Here is a 22,918-nt window from a genome sequence, read left to right as displayed (position 1 = left end):
AAAAAAAAAAAAAAATTCCTTCTTTCTAGTCTTTATTTCAAAATAATTATAGGTTCACAGGAAGTTGTGATAAATAATTTGGTTTTGTCTGTAGAAAAGTTAGTTCAAATTAAGTCCCAACGGAAAAATTTAACCTTATCTGTTTCTTCAGGGAAATAAACCCACAAAGATGCCTTTAATCACATATTACCAAACTTACTTAGGGATCTAATTTCAATAGTTCAGAAGGTTGACTGCCAAACTGTAGGAATCTCTCTGAGCCTAATGTGCAACACAGTTTCTGCTTATTACAATAAGCTATACTTTTTTAAACTATCACTTAGACATAGAAGAATGTCAGGTAACAAGTATTCATTGCTTTGCTAAGTGCCAGGCACTGTAAGTACCTAAATGCACACAATCAATTTTCATCTTCACAACCCTGAGAGGTAAATCTGGTAATTCCCATTTTGCAGAATAGGAAACTGAGGATTAGGTAAGGGAAGTAATTTACCAAGACCACACACCTATGGCAAATGGCAGAGCCAGAATACAAACTGGGTCCAAAGTATGTACTCTTGATCATCAAGCTCTATAGTTATCTCTATCTGTTCATCCATCCTGTAAAAATAGAACATTTTTTACAAAAAGAACCTCACTGCAATGCCTAAATCATTGCTGCAATTTTGCAGATTGAGGATCTGTGCTTGAGCTATGACTATGCTGTATTACACCCTCCTCCCCATCATCTAGTTTAGATTTTGGCTGGCGAACTATTAAATCATACTGACAGAGCACCATTTTATTTCTCACATAATTTTTGCACGTAAGCATCTGGCACGTCATCACAGAAGAATCCTAGAGATAGCCATACATTCCAGGTATTTAATCATTTTACTGTGATTGCAGTATGTGGCGCTAACAGTATTTTGATTAACATAAGAAATGCTCATTAGTAACCACTGCCTCCAATTCTTCCCTCAGGGGCCAAGATCTGCTGTTCCAGAAGGGCATTTTTCCTTCACTGTTATCAGGATTTTGTGCTCTGCTTAGAGGAGAAAGCCAAGAAAAATGAGAAATCAGCAGTAAGAGGAGACTCTGACAAGGCTGCAGACTTCCATTAACGAAGCAATGACGTTCCCACCCTCGTCTTTGCTGGTCAGGCCAAGGCTGCCTGTCTCTTCACTACGTTCTCCCCTTCACACTCAAGGCAGCCTGAGTTCAGATGGGAAACAGACGCATCCACAACTCGGACAGAATTCGAGAATGCTTTGGAGAATGAGGCTACTGACTGGAGGTACAAAAAGAGTACAGGTTCCAGAGGCAGATAGACTTGGGTTCCAATCTGGCATGGTCACATATTAACCAGTAAATTAACTTCTGAGCCATCAGCTCCCACCTGCAAGGCAGTCACATAGCCCACAGGGCCCTGCCTCCCTCTCCGACCTCATCTCCCTCCCACTCCAGGCTCTAGCCATAGTTGCCTTCTTTCAGTTCTTCAAATGTATCTGCTCTCCACGAGAAATATGGTAGAGACTGGGTCACTCAACGTCCATTCCACCCCTCAGCGTAAGTCCCAGCACTGCACAAGCTGGCTAGCTAAAAACTCCACTGTTGAAACACCTTTGCTGCTACAATTCCAAATAGGACTTAGGTTCCACTCAACAAATACACCCACAGAAGACTGATGCAGACCCAAGTTATAGGCAGGGAACAAAGCTTTCATTTGGCTGCCAAGGTTGTGTGTAGTGTGGATCTGGTTGGAGCTGACACTAGGGCAGCAGTTTCCCAATGCTGTTGCTTTCTGATTGTGGCAGAGGCAAAGCTCTCTCAGCAGCCCAGCTCTGCTGTGAGGTTTTGGAGATTGTTCTTGCAAACTCAGAATAGGGTCTGTATCTTCAGCCCTTCCAAAGAGTTAGCAGGCTGTCCAAATCCCTTATTAAAAATCACTATTTGCTTCAACTAGCCAAAGGAGATTCTGGTGTCCATAATTAAGAACCTTGATCAAGGTGTGCCCTTTGTCCAGGCTCTTACCTCTACAGAAAATGCTCCACTCATCTCCTCACCTCCCAGTACCATCCTTCCTTTGCCTGGTTAACTCCCATTCATCCTTCACAGCTCAGTTCAACAGATACTTTGTTAATGGAGCCTTATCTCACTTTCTAGCTATAGGCTGGATTCCTTTGCTACATGGTACCATGCTTCAAGGCCTTTAGGGCAATTGTCAGTTTTTAATTCCACATGCATAGGTGGGATCGTTTGATTCAAATCTACCTCCCCTTTTTGACTGCAAGCACCTAGAGAGCAAGAGGCTGTATGTGTAGTTCTCAATGTACCCCTGGCATGGTGGCTGACTCATGGAAGCCACTTAAGTATTTCCAAATGGACAAATGGAAGATGTAATACCTACCTTGTGAGATTGTTGGGAGGACTGAAAAGGGCCAGCACAGCACTGGGACCAAAGAAGCATCTCAGTCAGTAGTGATTATTGTTGGGATAGGCAACTGGGAGCATGACACCCCCTGCTCGCCTGAGATCAAGGGAAAGACTGATGGGCCCAGGGGCTAAAATGGTGCCAGTTGTAAAGAAGTCTTCCATATCCATAGCCTGGCATATAACTGAGACCAAAAGGTCCTGGGGAATAAGCTACTATCCTTTCCAGATTTACAAAGTACTGCCTGGAATCAGGGGTTCAACCCAGTGTTTTCAGCTACATCTGGGAGGCTAAATTGACTACACATCTCTTTTATTGTCAAGAAGTGTGGGTACACAGTGAGCGCCTGAGGAATACACTAAGAAACAGGTAGAGGCCAGGCATGGTGGCTCATGCCTGTAATCCTAGTACTTTGGGAGGCTGAGGTGGGTGAATCACCTGAGGTCAGGAGTTCAAGACCACCCTGGCCAACATGGTGAAACCCCGTCTCTACTAAAAGAAATATATACAAAAAAATAGCTGGGTGCAGTGGCGCATGCCTGTAGTCCCAGCTACTCGGGAAGCTGAGGCAGAAGAATTGCTTGAACCTGGGAGGCAGAAGTTGTAGTCAGCCGAGATCGCACCACTGCACTGCAGCCTGGGTGACAGAGCAAGACCCCATCTCAGTAAATAAATAAATAAATAGAAAAGGACAAAAGAAACAAGTAGAAAAGATCTGCACTGAGAAAATAAACTTCAGTATCAGTTAAGATTAAATGTTTCCTTCCTCAAAAGTTAAGGGCTAGAAAATCAGAAAGAGAACTACAAGCAGGTGAAGAAAATAAGTAAGCAGGCGACTGGAGGCTATGAAAAAATAGGACCTCCTCGTGGCAATAGTGTCCGTTCAGGTATATGTGGGTTCTACAGGAGACTCAGTGAAGTAGGACACCTGGAGGACATGTTAACCTTTGACCCCTTAGGAGATGGTGTAAAAGTCCAGCTGGGGTCTCAAATAAAATGGGGAATGAATTTGGTGAAAGAAGATCTCAAGAATAAGGCACATACATACCTAGAAAATGCATCAAACTCACTCTTCCTAACACACACTCACACTCTCTCCCTCTATCTATATCTCTACCTCTGTCTCCTCCTCCCTCCCATTTCAGTGAAAGGAACAGAATTTAGCTGTCTAAGCAATACTGAGAGGTCAACACATACACACAGTGTTGACATTTACCATCTCTAACAACAAAGGACTTTTTTTAGCCCTAATCTCTACGCATAAACTAAGTAATTCAACTTTATTGTCATGACCTTATAAACAAGAAATCCCCATTGCAGGCAGGCCTGGGGTTCTCCAGAACTAGGAAGCAGCTGGGGTCCATAACTCCTTCAAGAGCCTCAGGTGCCAGCATCTCCTCTCACCAGTCAGGGAGCAATCTTCCACACACACTCCAGTATATCTCTGATCCAAAGGAAAAGACAGATCAGTTTCTGGTTTCATGCCATTAAGAATGACAAACCAATACTCAAAAGAAAAAGGGGCACTGGATATGAATCAATAGTTCACAGAAAAGGAAATACAAGCGACTCATAAACTTAAGATATTTCACTTCACTAATAAAGAGATATGCTAATTAAACTACAGTGAGCTATCATTTTTCACCTATCAGATTGGCAAAGACCCATAAATTTGTTAGCACATTGTGTTCACAAAGGTATGAGAAAATAGACGTTTTCATATATTGTTGGCAAGTACACAAGCTGCTATACTTCCAATTTGAAAGTCATTATCAAAAATTACAAATATATAGGCATTTTCACCAAATCAATTTCTAGGAATTGGTCCCCCATATATCTGCAAACAATGCAGTGATTGCAAGTACGAGATATCAATCAAAAGGGGCTAGCTAAATGATTTACGCAAGAGCAGGCAAGGAAATACTATGCATTTGTAAAAAACAAAAAGATGAGGAAGTACTTTATGTGCTGCTATAGAACGTTAATAAAGCTTATTGTTAGTGCTAAATGCATGTTAGACGTAGAGTGTGCCACCATATGTGTAAAAAAGTATAACTGTGCTTTGCATATATTACGTAATTATATGTATAATACCTATTTTCACTTGTATATAAATAAGATATTCATATACAATATTATATAAATGCTTTGTATAGAACTATACAAAATAAATGGGTCATATCAGTTGCCCCTGGGATGAGTGGCTGAGGGGGGAAATGGTAGGGATACTTTTCACTGTGCTCTTTTGTATCTGTTGAATGTTTGACAAATTTTTAAAATCTGTAATTGCTCTGAAGAACAAGTTTGTTTGAGAGCTCACACACATTCATATGAACACTTACTTACCAAGTAATGCCTTGGTAAATAATTCTTGAACCCCAAAAGAACCCGGGTGGTCCTGACCTGCTTCATGGGTCAATTCCCTGGACTGAGTATTAGGTTAGACAACCAGAGTGGCCAAGACCGTACCCAGTATGCCCCGCTTGTTTACCTGCTTCATTCTTCTTCCAAACTCAGATGACCAACTCTCTCATGACTCGACTCTAACCCATCTCATTCAAGCCCATCCCAACCCATCAGTCATTCTCACTCCTCCGCTATCCTTATCCTCCTTGCATCCTGGTTCAGTCTACCCATAAAATATCTTTCATGCCACAAGAAGATCTCTCGGTGCGATGTCAGCCTCTCCAAAAGGCTATTTCCTGCTGTTTTCATTAAAGCTCTCAGAATGAACAATTTATTTGTGGTGACTATCAATTATCTTCTGACTCAGGCCAACACCACTCCAACAGAGCCTCAGGAATATTCATTTCTTTAATCATCTTTAACATACTTGCCTTTTCTCTTGGGTTCCAAGAGGACCCAAGGAGTAGAGATCACCTGCTTCTAGCCATAAATACCTGCAGTTATATCTAGGGGAGGAGGTACAGCAAGAAACTGAGATGAAGAGAAAGTGAGGGAGGAAAGGAGATAACTAAGTTAAATAAACATGTTTCAAGTTATGCACTTTGAGATGAATATGGTGCCGGCTAACAATGCCTAACATCCCCTCCCCTACCTGATCATTAGAAAACTTACACCAAAAATATAGATAAGCCCCCTGAGGAATGGCAGAGTTACAGAGGTCTCTAAACTCTATTGGTCATTTTTTCATCTCTGAAGAAGAGTAGTGAGTGTCGAGAATATGTTCTAGAAAACTGTTACTTTTCATCCCTCCAAAAAGCAAAGAAAATATCACAACAGTATCCTGAGGGTTTGAAGAGTGAGTGTGTTTTGGTTTTAAATAAAAGATAATTTTTTCTAGTGCGATCTAGCTGGAAGGATATTTCATTTGCCAAACCTGTCTCCCTAAAGTCAGGTAAAAATATATTGCACCACTTTGGGAGGCTGAGGCGGGCAGATCACCTGAGGTCAGGAGTTCCAGACCAGCCTGACCAACATGGAGAAACCCCGTCTCTACTAAAATACAAAATTAGCTGGGAGTGGTGGAGAATGCCTGTAATCCCAGCTACTTGGGAGGCTGAGGCAGGAGAATCACGTGAACCCGGGAAGTGGAGGTTGCAGTGAGCCGAGATGGTGCCATTGCACTCCAGCCTGGGCAACAAGAACGAAACTCCGTCTAAAAATATATATATATATGTAGCCGGGTGTGGTGGCTCACGCCTGTAATCCCAGCACTTTGGGAGGCCGAGGCGAGTGGATCACGAGGTCAGGAGATCCAGACCATCCTGGCTAACATGGTGAAACCCCGTCTCTACTAAAAATACAAAAAATTAGCTGGGGGTGGTGGCAGACGCCTGTAGTCCCAGTTACTCGGGAGGCTGAGGCAGGAGAATGGCATGAACCTGGAAGGCAGAGCTTGCAGTGAGCCGAGATTGCGCCACTGCACCCCAGCCTGGGCAACAGAGCAAGACTCCGTCTCAAAAAATACAGATTAGCTAGCTAGCTAGCTAGCTAGATAGATAGACAGACAGACAGTGCATGCACACACACACACACACACACATATTAATATATATGAATACCTATATTTGCATGTACATGCGTAAAATGTTCCTAGAATGATACAAAAGAAACAGGCAACCCTGGTTGGCTCTGAGATGGGAAACCAATAATGATCAGACACCCATCCCTCTGGCTGAGTTTCACACATAAATGAGCTGACGAGCAATGGATCTTTTTCTTTTTAAGAATGAAAAAAAGGAAACATCGCATATACAAGAAAATATCAGAAAACACTTACGTTTCACATTCTCAATGGAGAAAAAAGTATAGATGAATTGAGACAAAGGAAAAAACAAAGAAGGCAAAAGTGAGGGTGAAGAGTAAGGCTCCCACGCAGAGAACACTGACCATCCTGGAAATGGCCAAAGAGTGGAGGGAGAGTGGCAGTGAGCTGCTGTGGCTGAAGAGGTAGGTGAGGGCCAGAGAGCAACATGGCTGACATGTTAAGAGCCATGAGCAGAGAGGGACAGGCTTCAATCAAGTCAGCAAGATGATCAGATTTGTGTTTTTAAGATTGTTTATGTGTGCAACAAGAATAATGAATTGGGAGAAGGCAAAAGTGGAAGTAAGAAGAGAGAGAGGCTGATACAATACAGTCAGTGAAAAGGATAATGACCTGAACAAAGAAGCACAGAGGGATGGACAGACACAAGCTATTTGAAAAGTGGTATGGTCAGGACTTGGGGACTGAGCAGGCATAAGGAAAGAGAGAAGTCAAAGACAATGACCAGCATTCTGGCCTGTGCTGATGGGTGGGTAGAGCTAGGAGTGGAAGGGTGAAAGCTGATTTTATGAGAAAGACATGTCAGCTGAAAGTGACAGTGGAACATTAGAGTGAAGATGTCTGGCAGATGGTGCTATGTGGTCAACAGCATCCACATAGCTAAAGAGTAAGTAGAGTGAGAAGTGGGCCCAGGGTTCTCCAGCATAACAAGCAGAGGGCAGAGGAAGGAGGATTGAAAAAAATGAGGCAGGGGCAGCAATAGAAGCAGGAGGAAAACCAGGAGAGCAGGCATAATGGACACCAAATGATGAGAGCATATCGAGAAGGTGGTCAGTGTCCACAGCCGCCAAGGAAACAATAAAGACAAGGGCTTAACATAAAGTTTCTCACAACCCTTGCAGAAACAGAGGCAGTCGAGAACAGAAGGAGTAAAGGGTGCAATTCTAAATCTTTTGCCAGCAAAATTACAAACGACTACACTATCTAGATGTTGAGGGTAATTTGTGAAAAACAAACCACAAAACAACCTCTAAACATGTGATAACAGACGAAGCAGAAAATAAGTCTTATAATTTCTTTACAAAGCACTATCAACCATCCACCAACATAGGATATGCTTACTGTCTGAAATTTCAAAGGGAAAAAAATCCAACACCCGAACAAAAGTGAAATTCCTAAAAATAGTAAGCAAAAAGACAAATCATGCCAATGTTTAGGCACTGGATTGGCATAAGCACCTCTAAAATGCCAACACCATGGGTTGCAACAGCACTGGCTGGGAGTCCCTAAAGGCTTCCCCCAGGACCCAAAGGACATGCCCCCTTGTAATCAGGCAGTAAGAACTGGGATACAAGGCCAGAGAACTAGTTAGAAGAGAAAGAAGGTTGCCATCGGCACATTAACGTGGCAACATGAGGGGAATTAGTCACCCCAGCCTAGGCCTACCACTATGCCCAGTAAACACTAATCCCTTATCACCAAGAACCTTCACTTCAAATCCCCTCATCTACATGACTAATTCAGGTTGGCATTTTGCTTTCTGGAACATGGAGTCCAGCCAAACCAAGTTAACAGGCATAAGAAGGAAACCTAAGAACAGAGGAAAGAAAAACACATCAGCCATGCAAACCACAGACACATTAAGAGAATCGGTCTGTTGCTGATTGTTACAATGGGCTGTTAAATCCATTCAAAGTCATTTGTATTACAGAAAAGAGAAGTAACTTGCCCAAGGTCACACAGAGTTTTGTTGGACTTGGGCGAGCACCTGCCTGGTTTTTTCTGTAACATACCATGAGACCTTCTGATAGCCAATTGCTGCCAAATACCTATGTCCAGCCTAAGCTCGCTCCCAAGCTCCAGACCCATGTAATTTACCAGTTCTTCAACAACTTCTCTGGACTATCTCAAAACCTCAGTTCCTGACATCAAACACTGAACTTGTGATCTTTCCCCAGTGCCAGTGTTTCATCTAGGGCTTCCTAACTCAACAGGTGACACGACCATCCATCTGGTTCCTGAGCCAGGGACTGAGGAATCGTGTCCAGTGTTTGAACTCCAGCCCTGCCACTTCCTAGCTGTGAACGTGGGCAAATCAAGTAAGGTCTCTAAATCTCAGGTTTTGTCATCTGAATAATGGGATAACAACACTAATTACTTCATAAGCTAGCTGTGGGCGCTGAAAGAGATAATGTCCATAAAATGCCAAACCCATAGGAAATGTCTTTGTATATGTGGTTCCCTCCATCTTCTCACCTGCTCCCGCACTCCCACCCCATCACCTGGGTAACACCTATGTACCCTTCTCATAACTCAAATGTTGCCCCCCCACCAGAAGCCTTCTTTGATCAGCCCCTGCCCCTCAAGGCTAGGTCATACCCCACGCCCATTTTCATCCTCAAAGTATAGTGTAATTCCTACTGATAACCCATATCATAATTATATATTTACTTGGTGGTGGTTTGGTTAATGACCATCTCTCCAGTAGCTCCATGAGGGCAGAAATTGTTAGTGTTATGCATCATTTCTGTATTCTCAACACAGTGCCTGGCACTTAATAGGTGTTCACTAAGTATCAGTTGAGTGAAGGGCTCCCAAAGTCTGTTTGTCAGCAGAAAAGGGAACGTGGACATTAGAAGAGAAGCCACAGGGTGCCAATCCAAATGAGCATCCATGCCCATGCCATCCAGGGGGCTAGGTAGAAAGGGTTTGGTTAGCCCAGTCACACTGCCGTAAAGCTCAGTATGCACTGGTAGTTTGACTATCATCCTAACCATTCAGGATCTGGCCTCTGTAGACCCAGGACACACTCTGTAGGAACCTGCACAGCCACATTTTGGAGAGCTTAGGGATAAATCCCAGTCCTACTGATACCTTTTCTAACGTAAACCTCACTCCACAGTGGGTGTGATTCTCGTGTTTAAAGGCACATATTTTTGTACCACAGGATCTCTAAACACAGCCAACTACTACATCTGGAGCTCAGCTGAAGAAACAAGTGTCTTTTCCAAATTGGGGATAAAACTGAGCTGTACTGGCCCTGGGAGCAAATGGCATATTGGTTCTCCAATGTGGTACCAATAAGGGATTTTTCAAGAGTATTTTTTTACTACACCCAATGTTTCTTTATGTACCAACTCTAGAACCTAGCCTTCTTGTAATATGGGACTCTAATGTAGGCCAAAGTAATGAAAGGAGCAGGTTTTGACATTGGACAGGCCTGGATTCAAATTCTGGCTCTGCCACTGACTAGTTATGAATGAAACCTTGGACCAGCTATTCGACCTCTCTCAACCACAGTCAACTCACTTGCACTATTAGAAGCAGCAGTAACTAGATCTTATGGTTGTGGGAAGCATTAAATATAAAAAATAGCCTATGGCTAAATTATTATCTTTAAGAAATGACTTGTACACAGAGCCCCACCTTAGAAGATCAAGCTCTGCGCCCTGTCTAGCACAGTGCCCCATCCCCAGAAGGCATTCCATGGACTCCTGGATCTTCTTAAGACTTGGTTCATTCTGTTCCAAACTAGCAGCCCACGTCTTTATGGGAGTGTCTGACACCACCCTTCTATTCTGAGTAGAAGTGCCTGTGCAAAAATGTTGCTTCTTCCCGAGTTAGATGACTGAAATGTTATACAAACCACCCCACTTCCTCTTGTCTTTAGTGTCAAATAGTAAACCTGCACACCCGCGTGCATGTACACACACACACACACACACACACACACACACACACACAGACACCCTTCTTTGAGAATATAACTTCCCAGCACAGGACCCAGAGACACTACACAAGGCAACAGCTGCAGACAGAGAACAAAATAAGAGCTCTTTATCCAAAGGAAAACACTGCAGAAAGGGAAGCTGAAATTGTCTAAGCTGTGGTATAGCCAGAAGCTTTTGCCATAATCTTTCTTTCGCATTTATTACATAAGGAAACAGTAGCTGCTGCCACTTGCACAATAACTGTTCTCTTGGTCTAGGCACTGAGAGAGAATACAGAACTACCTCTGCCTTCCAAAAGTTTACCATGTAATTAGAGGCACAAAACAAATGGAAAACAGTTAACCATACATTAAATGAGTAATAATAAAAAATAAGGCAGAGACAAGACGGGCTGCTTTAGAAAAAGTGAAGCTCTCCTGAAGGCAGTGGCTAATGACTAGACAGGTAAAGGCAGAGGGACATTTTAGATATACTAAAGATCAAGAAGCAGCCTAATTTATTCTAGAGACACTGAGAAGGCATAGAAACATACACAGTAGAAAAGAATTAGGAATTTATACAAGCAACCAAACAAGACATGCAATATTTGCATGAAGGAGCAGTTTCATATCTTCCTTTCAGTGAAAAAAAAGGTCCATCAAAAAGCCATGTCTCTGAAGTCCAAAGCTTGACTCTACTGTCCCACTGGCATAACCCTGCATCATCACTTACCCGGATAAGGGAAGCCTGATGCCGAAGGGGCTTGGTTCCTGGGCCCCCTGATGAGGATCCCTCTGGCTGGACAAGCGGCTGCCTAGCTTCATAAGGAGCTGAAACAGCAGAAAGGAAAGTCAGCATGGTATGCAAAGATTCCATCCAAAAATTACGACTTCACATTCAAACTGATACAGCCTCTGCTTTTCAAGAAAGAACTGGTAACAGAATCATGAGTATATACTCATAGGGCCATCTAGGACTGACAACCCCTGATTCTCTTTGGCACAATTTCACTAAACAATCTAAAGACATTCAACCAATTCATGATAAGCAGAAAAATACTTACATTGGGTTAAGATTAGGAATAAATTGTGAAGGTGGAACAGTGAGAACTTCAATTGGGATAGAAAGCAACAATAGCTAGAAAAGTGTTGTAAGTGTTCAAATTCTAAATATGAGGTAAATTCTACATATCCCCCTATGTAAATGTCTTCCATTGATCATCTACTTCTCCAAGAAGAAAACTAATGTGCATTTTGAACACTAAGAATCAACATTATTTTTGAAAAATAAATCAAACAGAATGTAAAATCATGTAGAAAAAACTACAAAAATGAATATATTTTATATTTATTATTCTACTATTCAATAACCAAACTTTAAAAAAACTATTTTGCTGCCTTTAAAGTAACTTTTTAAGCCACAAAAACGAATGTATGTTTTCCCTCCTTTTATTTCCAGAAGACTTAATAATGACCTTACCAATATGGCAGGGAGACAGTTAAACATAACCAGGTAGTATGCAGCTCCAACAGAAAGCAGAAATGATCACCCAAGTTGAAATTATTTCTCATCTCTATAGGTTAATAGTTCAAGTTTTTGAAAATATATAAATAAGTAAAATGTTTTATTTCTGTAGCTTACTCACAAATAAAATTAGGTAGAGAGCAGAGCAGCCTGTTATGACCTCATGTTTAACATAGCTTGCTCTTTTTAAAATAAAGAAGGTACAACAATAGCACATCAAGAATGATACATCACTCTTGGGCTCACATCTGCTTTCTGTATTTCTTCCTAGTAACTGGAACACAAACGTTACAATGTATTAACACACATTAAAATAGCAAAACAATTGCCTGGCAACCCATTAAGTAGATTTTCAGAACCTGCTAAGAATGAATGCAAATATAAAAAGTGCAAAATAAACAAACATAGAGAGCACACAATCCAAATCTTAAAAAGTAAGTCTCAGCAGGTAGGCTGCCATTGTCTTCTGAGAAGTAGGACTTTTAAAATCATTCCGTGTTGATGGAGCACTGGATTAAACCACTAATACCAATTGCGCTCTGCCAAAAGGTTTGAAACACAATGAACTGTGGCATGGTTGGGGTGATAGCGGTCATGAGCTTTCCTTAGGAAGTAAATCCCACGTGCCTCTGCTTCCCATAAGAGCTTCTACTTCTACTTCCAGGGGAGACACATGGGGGAACAAGCTACCATCTGGCCCTTGGCTTCCATCCCTCACCTACAAGAGCCTTCTCTTGGAAGAGACAGAACTGTCTCATCAGTAGGGCTTGGATGAAGACTCAGCTGCATGGGGGCCATTTTTGGAGAGGCAGATTTTCTCTTCCTACTTGTGTGGGAAACCTGGGATGGCCAAGCCTGCCTGTGACTGGAAAGGTGAGTGTCTAAAGCCCATCTGGTCACAAATCTAAGACATGTGCTCTGATCAGCTATATCAGTAATAAAGCTGATATTCAGGCCGTCAACTGTCTGACTTCTGGCTCCTTCCTCAATTGGATCTGAATTCAGGAGGTTAAAAAGTAGCTATTACTCAACTCTCTTTCTTCCCAAATGAAACCCCAAGCATGTAATACAATGCAAAACAAATAATTCTTTGATCCCCTTACAAGAGGTTTAATAAGAACTGGAAGCACCATCTTTCTCCAAGGAGAGGTGTGAAAAAAAAAAAAAAAAAAAAAAAACCTAAAGATTTCATCACCCTGAAGTTCAGTGTCAAACCAGAACTCTTTGGCAGTTTCATATACAACTACCCTAAAACTGAGCAACTCTATTCCTAGGAGCCAGGGAAATGACAGCATATGTCACAGAAGGACTCATACACGAATGTTCATAGTATCCTTATTCATAATAGCCAAACACTGGAAACAACTCAAATGTCCAGCAGCAGGAGAATAGATCATCGAATTGTGATGCATTCACACAATAGATCCCACTACTAAATAATAAAAAGGAATGAACTACTGATACAACAATACAGATAAATTTCAACCATTACGCTGAAGGAAAGATGGCAAACATTTATGAGTACAGTCAGTCATTCTGTGTGTTTTCATTCGTATGAAGTTCTGGAAGAAGCAAAACTAATGATAGTGATGAAAATCAGAACAGTGACTGCGTTAGGGGGCAGAGAGTGACTGGAGAGGGTCATCTCTGGCATAATGGATATGTTCAATTATTGATCGAAGTGGTAGCTACATGGGCCTATCCATTTGCTAAAACTCAAGTTGAAGATTTAAAACATGTGCATGAAAAAATAAATAAATAAATAAATAAATAAATAAAATAAAACATGTGCATGGCCAGGCACTGTGGCTCACACCTGTAATCCCAGTACTTTGGGAGGACAAGAGAGCAGATCGCTTGAGTCCAGGGGCTCGAGACCAGCCGGGGCAACATGGCGAAACACTATCTCTACAAAAAATACAAAAAGAAAATTAGCCCGGTGTGGTGGCACATGTCTGTAATCCCAACAACTCAGGAGGCTGAGGAGGGAGGATCACCCAAACCTAGGAGATCAAGGCTACAGTGTGCCGTGATCGCACCAGTGCACTCCAGCCTGAGTGACAAAGTGAGACCCTGTCTCAAAAATAAACAAGTAAAATGTGTACATTTTATCATATGTATACTTTACCTCACTTTTTAAAAAGTATGAAAAGAAATGAAGGCATGGACAGCTTTGGCACAGGCTGCTGAGAGTCAAGAAAGATGGAGAGAAGCAAGCTGCTTCATTACCACTGGGCGAATGGAAGCCCAATTTGTATGGAATGAGGAGGGAATGGGACATTAAGTAGGAGGTACAGAAACGTTTTATAACGAATACCAAAGTAGAACTTGCTGACAGGCTGACTCAGTAGAACAAAAACAGTTTGACCTGTGAATTAAAAACTAACTTCCAAACCCCAAATAAGATTAGAAATAGGAAAAGAAAAAAAAAAAAAAAAAAAAAAAACCACTCCTGAAAATAGGGAAATCAGACAGGGGAAACTATAAGAGGAAAATGAAGAATTCTCAGTTCCATTTAGTTTCTAACCCCACTGCAATATTCAAGTTACAGGACAGTGATTTTTTTGTTACCATCCATTATCAACGTCATCTTGCGCATGCATAGGACTTTACTCACATTCTCACTTGATCCTCTAATACCCCTCTAGAATACTGTTACTCCATTATAAGAGAGAAAAGGTAATCATGGTTCAGAGATGTTCAATGGCCTGCCCAAAGTTCTACAGCTAGTCATAGAAACCCATAAACCTTCTGCTTCCAATCAAAAGCTATTGCCACTATGTCACGCCTGCTTCTCTCTGCAAGATTACAGCCTCTCTTTATTCAGCCTAGCACGCAGTTTTATTTTCGTGTCCCTCTAAAAGTCACCACTATTTTTAATGCAGTAAAAAACCTGCAGAAACTGGGTCATTTGGGGCCACCGCCCACAAAATAAAACGGGGGGGGGGGCAGTTTCAGATATCCAATTCTAGAATATCTTTATAAATTGGTCATATCTTAAATTAGGAGTCTGAACCCCAGGAGGACAAGATGCTGCAGTGAATTTCCAGTGCTTTAGGTACTGCAATCTGAGCAGCCAACTCTGCAAGTCATCCTCAGAACTAACGTTTTTTTACTACCTAACGAGGCCAGCAGAGCATAAATGTGAGCAAGGAGGCAACCCCACAACTGTGCACGCTACATACCCCTCAGCAAAATGCTACCCCTAGCATTTCCTTTATCCTTATTCCAAAGCACAGGACCTATATATTTTCATTTATGTGCTCAGTCTTCAAAGGCTGGATCAACTCTTTTGCTTTTGCGGTTATATTTCTTAAGAAATTTCATTAAAGCAGTTACTATATAAATATCTTCGGTGTGTTTGCAGAAAGGAATAACATTTCCAAAAAAATACAAGCCCTTAACATGGTATGTTCTATTCAATAAAATCTGTGTATGAAAGATTAAATCATCTAGTTGTTTAAAAGTCTAAAGATGAACTAATTTCTAGGACAGGAGATGAAACATTACTCAAATATGTTTAAATCTATTTTTTAAAAAAACCTTGCTTGAGAATATAAAATNTTTACTTAAATACAAAATATTCACTTTCTTTGCAGGTAAGAAATTTCACTGACATTTCCATGTCAATTAGCTTCTTTTTAATAAAAATCCTTCCATTAAAAACAAACATTTAAATTACTGAACTATTATATTCATTAGTCTCAATACCTCTTAAAATACTTAAAACTTCAGAAAATAGACTGTAAACCTTGCCCAAAGGTGGCATCCAACTCTGAGCAGGCCACACGGAATGTGTTAGAGCATGGCCATGCGCATGGCCATACGACCCCTGGGGCCACCTCCACATGGCTCAGCCCCACCACTGACCCTCTGCTGAAAACCCTGCCCCTCAGCAGGACGCAAGCTTGTCCCCCAAATAGTGGTGACCTCAAACTGCAACATGATGATAAAACCTGCAGCCGACACTGCCTTCCACAAGGGTTTCTGGAAAGGCGGAAGCTGGAGACGGTAAACCGTAGCACCGTCCGAGGTCACCCCAGCTAAAGATATTCAACACCAGCCAAAACGCTGAAGTTTAGTTAAGGGTTCAAAGGCAAATACACTGAAACCCATATGTAAACCTGCCTGGTTTTCCAGCTGAAAGGGAAACACTTTGGTGTCTTCAATAACTCAGACCTGCACTGGATGAAGCAATGAAGTCAAGGTCACAGCTGCTAAAGCACAGAGGGGTTAAACAGTATGAAACCAGAAGAAACTCGAGTGAGAGATGTGAAGCAGCAGGTCGAGGCATCAGACGCCTCTCCCACTCACACCTCTCCTACCAGACACCTCTCCCACCAGCTGCAGGGCTCTGGGCAGCGTTCTCAGCCCAGCCATTCTGTGACAGTTGTTTAAGGAATCAGCTGTTGACCTTTTTTCTCAAGCAGCAACAATGACATCAGTATTACAGTGGTCTTATGAATACACCCGTGTGATCAACTTGTTAGTAAACACATGAGTATACAACATAAAGTAGGCAAAGCGGAAAAAGTCTGTCTCTCTCACACACACACAGACACACACACACACACACACAGAGAGATGGGCATGCAAATATATCTGAGCCTGTTTTAGCTGAATCAAATTTAGATTTCAGCAGATTGTTTCTAATTGTTTCTAATTTGTAAAGAATAGAGGGGAACTAGTAGGTGGATGATAGAAGTGCTTCTTAAAATTGAGTTCTTGTAGGTTTGGTTGCCATTAAAAGAAACACCTGTAGTTTGAACCTGACTTGTTAAATTTTCTGTAAGGAAATTTTTTTGTGTTTTTCAAGTAATGGATTTTTGTTCTGAGGTTTCCCCTGTTTAATGCAGTTAATTCTTTTTTTTAAGGTATGGGCTGCGTGAGTTCGTGGTGATTGCTCCCGCTGCACACAGTGATGCTGTTCTCAGCGAATCTAAGTGCAACCTTCTTCTGAGTTCTGTTTCTATTGCCTTGGGAAACACTGGCTGGTGAGTGGACATTTTTTAAAATCTAGACAAAAAAACTGTTTTTAACAGTAATTTACGAAGGCAAACAGTTATTACATGTTAGCTTTTTTGTTGTAATTAGGAACTTAGTGCATATATATTGTTAAACTAAATTTGTCTTGAGGTTACCTCTGTACCTGCTCCCTGTATAAAGAACTGCTACCTAACTTATTACATGTACAAACTGAAAGCTTAATTTGGGAGTATACTTTTGGAACAATTCACTGAGTCCCAGCCAATCACAGCAGCTTAGGTTCAGTCAATCACAGGCCAACTGATCAGAGTATGCACAAATAAAGCAAACTCGGAACTGTAACCAATCAAGCTGGTTCTGTACCTTACTTCCATTTTCTGTCTATAAATGCTGCCTGCCCACCTTACAGAGCTGATCTGTCTGAACCTCCACTGGTTCTGAAGACTATGTGATTCTCAACTCATTCTTTGCTCAAATAAATGTTTTATTTATTTATTTATTTATTTTTTTGAGACACAGTCTTGCTCTGTGGCCCAGGCTAGAGAGTGCAGCAATGTGATCTCGGCTCACTGCAACCTCCGCCTCCCGGATTCAAGCCATTCTCCTGCCTCGGCCTTCCAAGTAGCTGGGACAACAGGCGCATGCCACCACGCCCGGCTAATTTTTGTATTTTTAATAGAGACAGGGTTTTGCCACGTTGGCCAGGCTGGTCTTGAACTCCTGACCTCTTGTGATAAACCCACCTTGGCCTCTCAAGTGCTGGGATTACAGGCGTGAGCCACCGTGCCCAGCCTCAAGTGTTCCTATGATATAATAAATTTATTTACCTTATAGAAGACACTATGTTGAACATAATTTGACTTATCTGCATGATTCAGTATCTTTGCTGGAAGTATGAGCTGTAGCTTGATGTCTGCAGGGTACACTAATGTGTAGACTACTTCTTCTGGAGAGGCCCACTCTTCTGAGATTTTATACTGTTGTCTCCACCAATCATCATCTGACTATTGCAATTAGTAGTCTAATTTTAAAAGCCTATCCTCCCTATTCTGGTTCCAAACCTGCTAAATGGGTAATGGCAGCATTTCCCAAGATAGTATTCCAAATATGTTCCCCAAGAAAGAATTTCCTGGTGAAAAAAGTTTAGTAAACACAGATTTCCAGGTCTCTTCACTGCAGAACTTCTCAGGACCTTTACCGTGCTAATGTGCACTACAAATTTCCAAGACTGAGGATTTAGTTCTTCCCTCAACAAGGGAATATGAAGCAGCATTCTCCAAACACATTTATTATAATAGGAGAAACCTTTTCCACAGACTTCTTTTTGTAGAAGAGAACCCATTAAAAACTCCTGGAAGTTACATTTCCAAGAATCCATTCAGAAAACCACTGACCTAGTGAAATCAATAAATGTATTAAATTGGTAGCCTTATTTTAGACACAATTCTACTTTAAAGGAGGCTCTAAAGGGCCCTTAAGTGGCTGGTGGTGATTCATATGTGTCAGTCTCTCCTTTTTGCTAAGAGAAAACTTTACTGGCTCATTTCCAAGTCTGTAATTGGGTTCCAGATGGTGAGATTTGCTGGAAGCTGAAGAGTAGATACGAGGCCCTGTTACATGCGGTTTCATGGTCAGAATCAAATGAACATGTCTGATTAAAATGTTTACCTGTTTATCCTCATCGTCCATTCTTTTGAAGGAATTTTTTTCTGTAGTTAAATATGGAATCTGAACCTTAGTTCCATGCAGCTCAGCTGGGTTCCCAAATCGTATCTCACCATCATTCTTTGACATCATAAAGCGAGGCAGAGGGCAATTCTTTAGGACCAGAAATCAGAGAAGCTCCAGTCAGACTTCTATTTAAAAACGAAAAAAGGGGAACCTCGATGGCCAAAAGGGAAATCATTTTTGAGGAAAAATTCCAGAGCACTAAATATAAATTTAGATTTAGAAACAATGAGTACCCCTATAATAATGTCATGATTTTTAAAATGCTATGGTTTAACCAAAGTATTCTGGTTTAACAGTTTTCAATGTTGCCAAATCACAGAATAAATTCAGATTTGGGACTGATCTCCCATTTCATCCTTCAACAACCAAGAAAAAGGATATGACATTATATAATACAATAATAAGTGACAAATGGTGGCAGGTAAAATTCACATAGTGCTTAAATATGCCAGGCACAGTATGAAAGATTTCCAAATATTAACTCATTTAATCCTCGCAACAACTCTGTACGATGAAACTATCATTACCACCCCCACCATTACAAAAGTGGAAACAGTCATAAAGGAGCTAAGTAATGTCCCCAAGATCACACAACTCATCTGTGGCAGAGCCAAGGTTTGAATGCAGGCAAGCTGGTTCTTAACCAGTGCTCTACAGAAAAGTCTCTTGTTTCTAGGGCAAACGTAGTGGGTAGAACAGTTTCTCACCCTATGTAATTCTTTAAGGAATTTTCACATCCAATCTCTGGTTGTCTTTTCATAATGGAATAAGGAAAACAATATCAAGACAGAGCAATCAATCTATCATTCAGCCACAATATCAAGTCAGAGCAATCAATCTATATCATTCAGCCACATTCTACTGTCAAAACCATTAGCCATTCAAAATGCTACAAAGAGTTGAAATGCAACGGTCTGGTATATTTACTTATCTTTCAAAATTCTAACAAAACTATTCTGAAAGCGGAAATGATACTTTGGCACACTTCTAGTTCTCAGCACATCAAATCACACACAATCACGTAGCACAAAACCCTACAAAAATGGGGACACTATGGATTATGCATAATGATTTGCATCTGTATCCATTGTTCAGGATAATACTCATCAGTGTGCCTTTGCACTTCCATCATCACGCTATTCCAAAAACACAGCTGTACTTTCAATGACTGATGCTGTGCTAAGGCCAGAAAACATCTTAGCAACAGCAAGCAAGTATCCTAGAGCTCCCCAGGCAAAGAAGGCCCCTGGTTCTCTAACATCCACATGATGTTTATTTTTAGTTGCTATGTCCACATTTGATTCAAAGAAGCAGGTGGCCGGGCACAGTATAGGCTCACTCACGCCTATAATCCCAGCACTTCGGGAGGCGAAGGTGGGTGGATCTCCTGAGGTCAGGAGTTCGAAACTAACCTGCCCAACCTGGTAAAACCCAGTCTCTACTAAAAATACCAAAAATTAGCCAGGCATGGCGGCAGGCGCCTGTAATCCCAGCTACTTGGGAGGCTGAGGCAGGAGAATTGCTTAAACCCAGGAGGTAGAGGTTGCAGTGAGCCAAGATCATGCCACTACACTCCAGCCTGGGCAACAAGAGCAAAATTCTGTCCCAGAAAAAAAAAGAAAAAAAGAAACAGGCAATATGACAAATCCCTGTGTGATCAATCAGCCAAGGGCCCAAGAGACATAAATAGAGTAACCAATCTTAATGTTTCCCAACCTCAGGCAGCTCTCCAGCACTCAAAGCAGGAATGGGCTTCAAAAGCAAGAGAAAAGAAACTCTAGATTCTTAGTAAATCAAATATAAGCTAATCCTATGGTTAAGGTCTCAGGTATGTGCTCCAGCTCTGTCTGGAAAAAGGATCTAAAAAGATGAAACAAGATCACATAAAATAATTTGCAGCCTGATCTGCCCATAAGAGGATGACTCTACTTCCAAGTACTTCTTGAGGGAGAAAAGAAATAAATGCTCAGTATTTATAAGCTCCCTGACCAGTGTCTTACTGGCATTCAACAGATACCTCCAAGGAGCAATGGAATACACTAACTGAATTATGAATATCAATTAATAGGACTTAAGTAGGGATCTCAGATATCGTCTAGGATACTGTCACTTCACACATTCTTCCACCCTGTCTATGGCACTTATTTAGAACTGTGCCTAGAAAACCACCTCTCTACCCCAGACAGCCACCAAACAGCAAAAGACAAAACAGCTGAATTTATCTCATACTTTCTTTGGTCATGTGGTTCTAAGCAACTCTCACTTAACAGAATTGTAACCATACATAATAATATTCTTATCACGGAAAACTTTCATGAAGGTGCCATTTTCCTTAAACTGATACAAGCTTTTAAGAAGTGAAAGGTAAAAGCAATTTGTAAATTTTCAGTCTGAATTTTTTTTTTTTTGGTTTTTGTTTTTTTGAGACAAAGTCTGTCTCTCAGACTAAGTGCAGTGGCACTAACATAGTTCACTGCAGCCTTGAACTCCCAGACTCAACTGATCCTCCTGCCTCAGCCTCCCGAGTAGCTGGGACTACAGGTGCTTGCCACCATGCCGGCTAATTTCTTTTTTTATTTTTCATAGAGATGGGGTCTTGCTATATTGGCCAGACAGGTCTCAAATTCCTGAGCTCAAGCAATCCTCCCGCCTTGGCCTCCTAAAGTGCTGGGATTACAACCATGAGTCACCATACTCAGCTGAGTGTTCTTCCTAGTCACAAAATTTGATAGTGAGACACTGAAAAAAATAATCAATAAAGTATCTGCTATACAATGATTCTGTCAAGAAGAAGATCTATTTATAGTCATTGGTTAGAATCTTGTCTCCCAAACTGAATTGAATTAACACACAGCAAACAAAGTAAGAGTTCAAACTAAATGTTCAGAGGGTCTGAAGAGACAATGAGAGTGGCCATCCAAGATGACAATTTGTTTCATAATGGTATCTTAGGTTACATTCTTTGAACATAGAAATGCTTTGTATATTAAATATAAATGACTATTTTTCCCTTCCATAAAGAAAATTATGCCTGCTCCTTTTAAACACTTGACCCTCTACAAAACAGAAAAATCCTTTGTTTTCCCATATTTGATAGAGATACAGATATATTAGGAATACTTTAGGCTGGGAGTGGTGGCTCATGCCTGTAATCCCAGTACTTTGGGAGACCGAGGTGGGAGGATCACTTGACCCTAGCAGTTTGAGACCAGCCTGGACAACACAGTAAGACCCCATCTGTTAAAAAAAAAAATTAAAAAATCAGCTGGGCATGGTGGCATATGCCTGTAGTCCCAGCTACTCAGGAGCCTGAGGCAGGAAGATCCCTTGAGTCCAAGAGTTCAAGGCTGCATCATGTCACTGCACTCCAGCCTGGGTGACCCTGTCACTCAAAAAAGAAAAGAAAAAAAGAAATACCTCAATTTCCTCAATCCATTAGAAAAAATGTAAACAGCATAAATGCAATAATAAATGGCAAGTGACATTAAGCCTCTTTAGCTAGACGATACGGAGTGGAGGGTACTGGGAAGAGAACTCATGTTCCATCAAAATGGCAGCAGTTGTTCACAGTGTTTCAACGTTATCTGCCAAAAAAGAATGAGTCACATTTTTTTAAAAAAAGGAAGTGAAATAAGCTGGTCACGAAAAGACAAGTACTGTGTGGTTTCACTTATATGAGGCATCAAGAGTAGTCAAACTCGTGGAAGCAGAAAAGTAGATGGGCAGGCCAGGTGCAGTGGTTCATGCTTGTAATCCCAGCACTTTGGGAGGCTGAGGTGGGCGGATCACTTGAGGCCAGGAGTTCAAGACCAGCCCGGCCAACATGACAAAACCCCATCTCTACTAAAAATACAAAAATTAGCTAGGTGTAGTGGTGCATGCGCCTGCAATCCCAGCTACTCGGGAGGCTGAGGCACGAGAATCTCTTGAGCCTGGGAGGCGGAGGTAGCAGTAAGCCATGATCGCGTTACTGCACTCACAAAAAAAAAAAAGGGGGGGGTCAGTTGCCAGGAACTGGGTAGAAAAAAGAAAATGGGAAGGTGTTTAATGAATATTAATGAATACAGAGTTTCCATTTTGTAAGGTGAGGTGAAAAGGTTCTAGAAACTAGTTACACAACAATGTGATTATATTTACATATTACTGAATTATACATTTAAAATAGTTAAGATGGGAAATTTTATTTGTATTCTATCACAATTTAAAAATTTCTATGTCAAAACATTTTTAATGGCAAAATTTTAATAATCTATTTTAACCCAGTATTATCATTTCAACATGCAATCAACATTAAAAACTATTAATGAAATATTTTACATTATTTTT

General features: G+C 41.2%; 1 protein-coding gene across 1 annotated transcript in view; it reads right to left on the bottom strand.

The window, feature by feature from the left end:
* Nucleotides 1–22,918, bottom strand: part of REPS2 (RALBP1 associated Eps domain containing 2) — a 208,626-nt gene that overhangs the window by 106,344 nt on the left and 79,364 nt on the right. Inside the window, 1 exon segment of the mRNA XM_017867491.1 lies at nucleotides 11,084–11,240. Within this exon segment, the coding sequence (XP_017722980.1) occupies nucleotides 11,084–11,240 (157 nt within the window).

This window comes from Rhinopithecus bieti, unplaced genomic scaffold (genome assembly GCF_001698545.2).
Source record: "Rhinopithecus bieti isolate Rb0 unplaced genomic scaffold, ASM169854v2 scaffold_4134, whole genome shotgun sequence".
Taxonomy (NCBI): domain Eukaryota; kingdom Metazoa; phylum Chordata; class Mammalia; order Primates; family Cercopithecidae; genus Rhinopithecus; species Rhinopithecus bieti.
The sequence above is the reverse complement of the archived record's forward strand: the minus strand, read 5'-3'. Positions and strand labels throughout refer to the sequence as shown.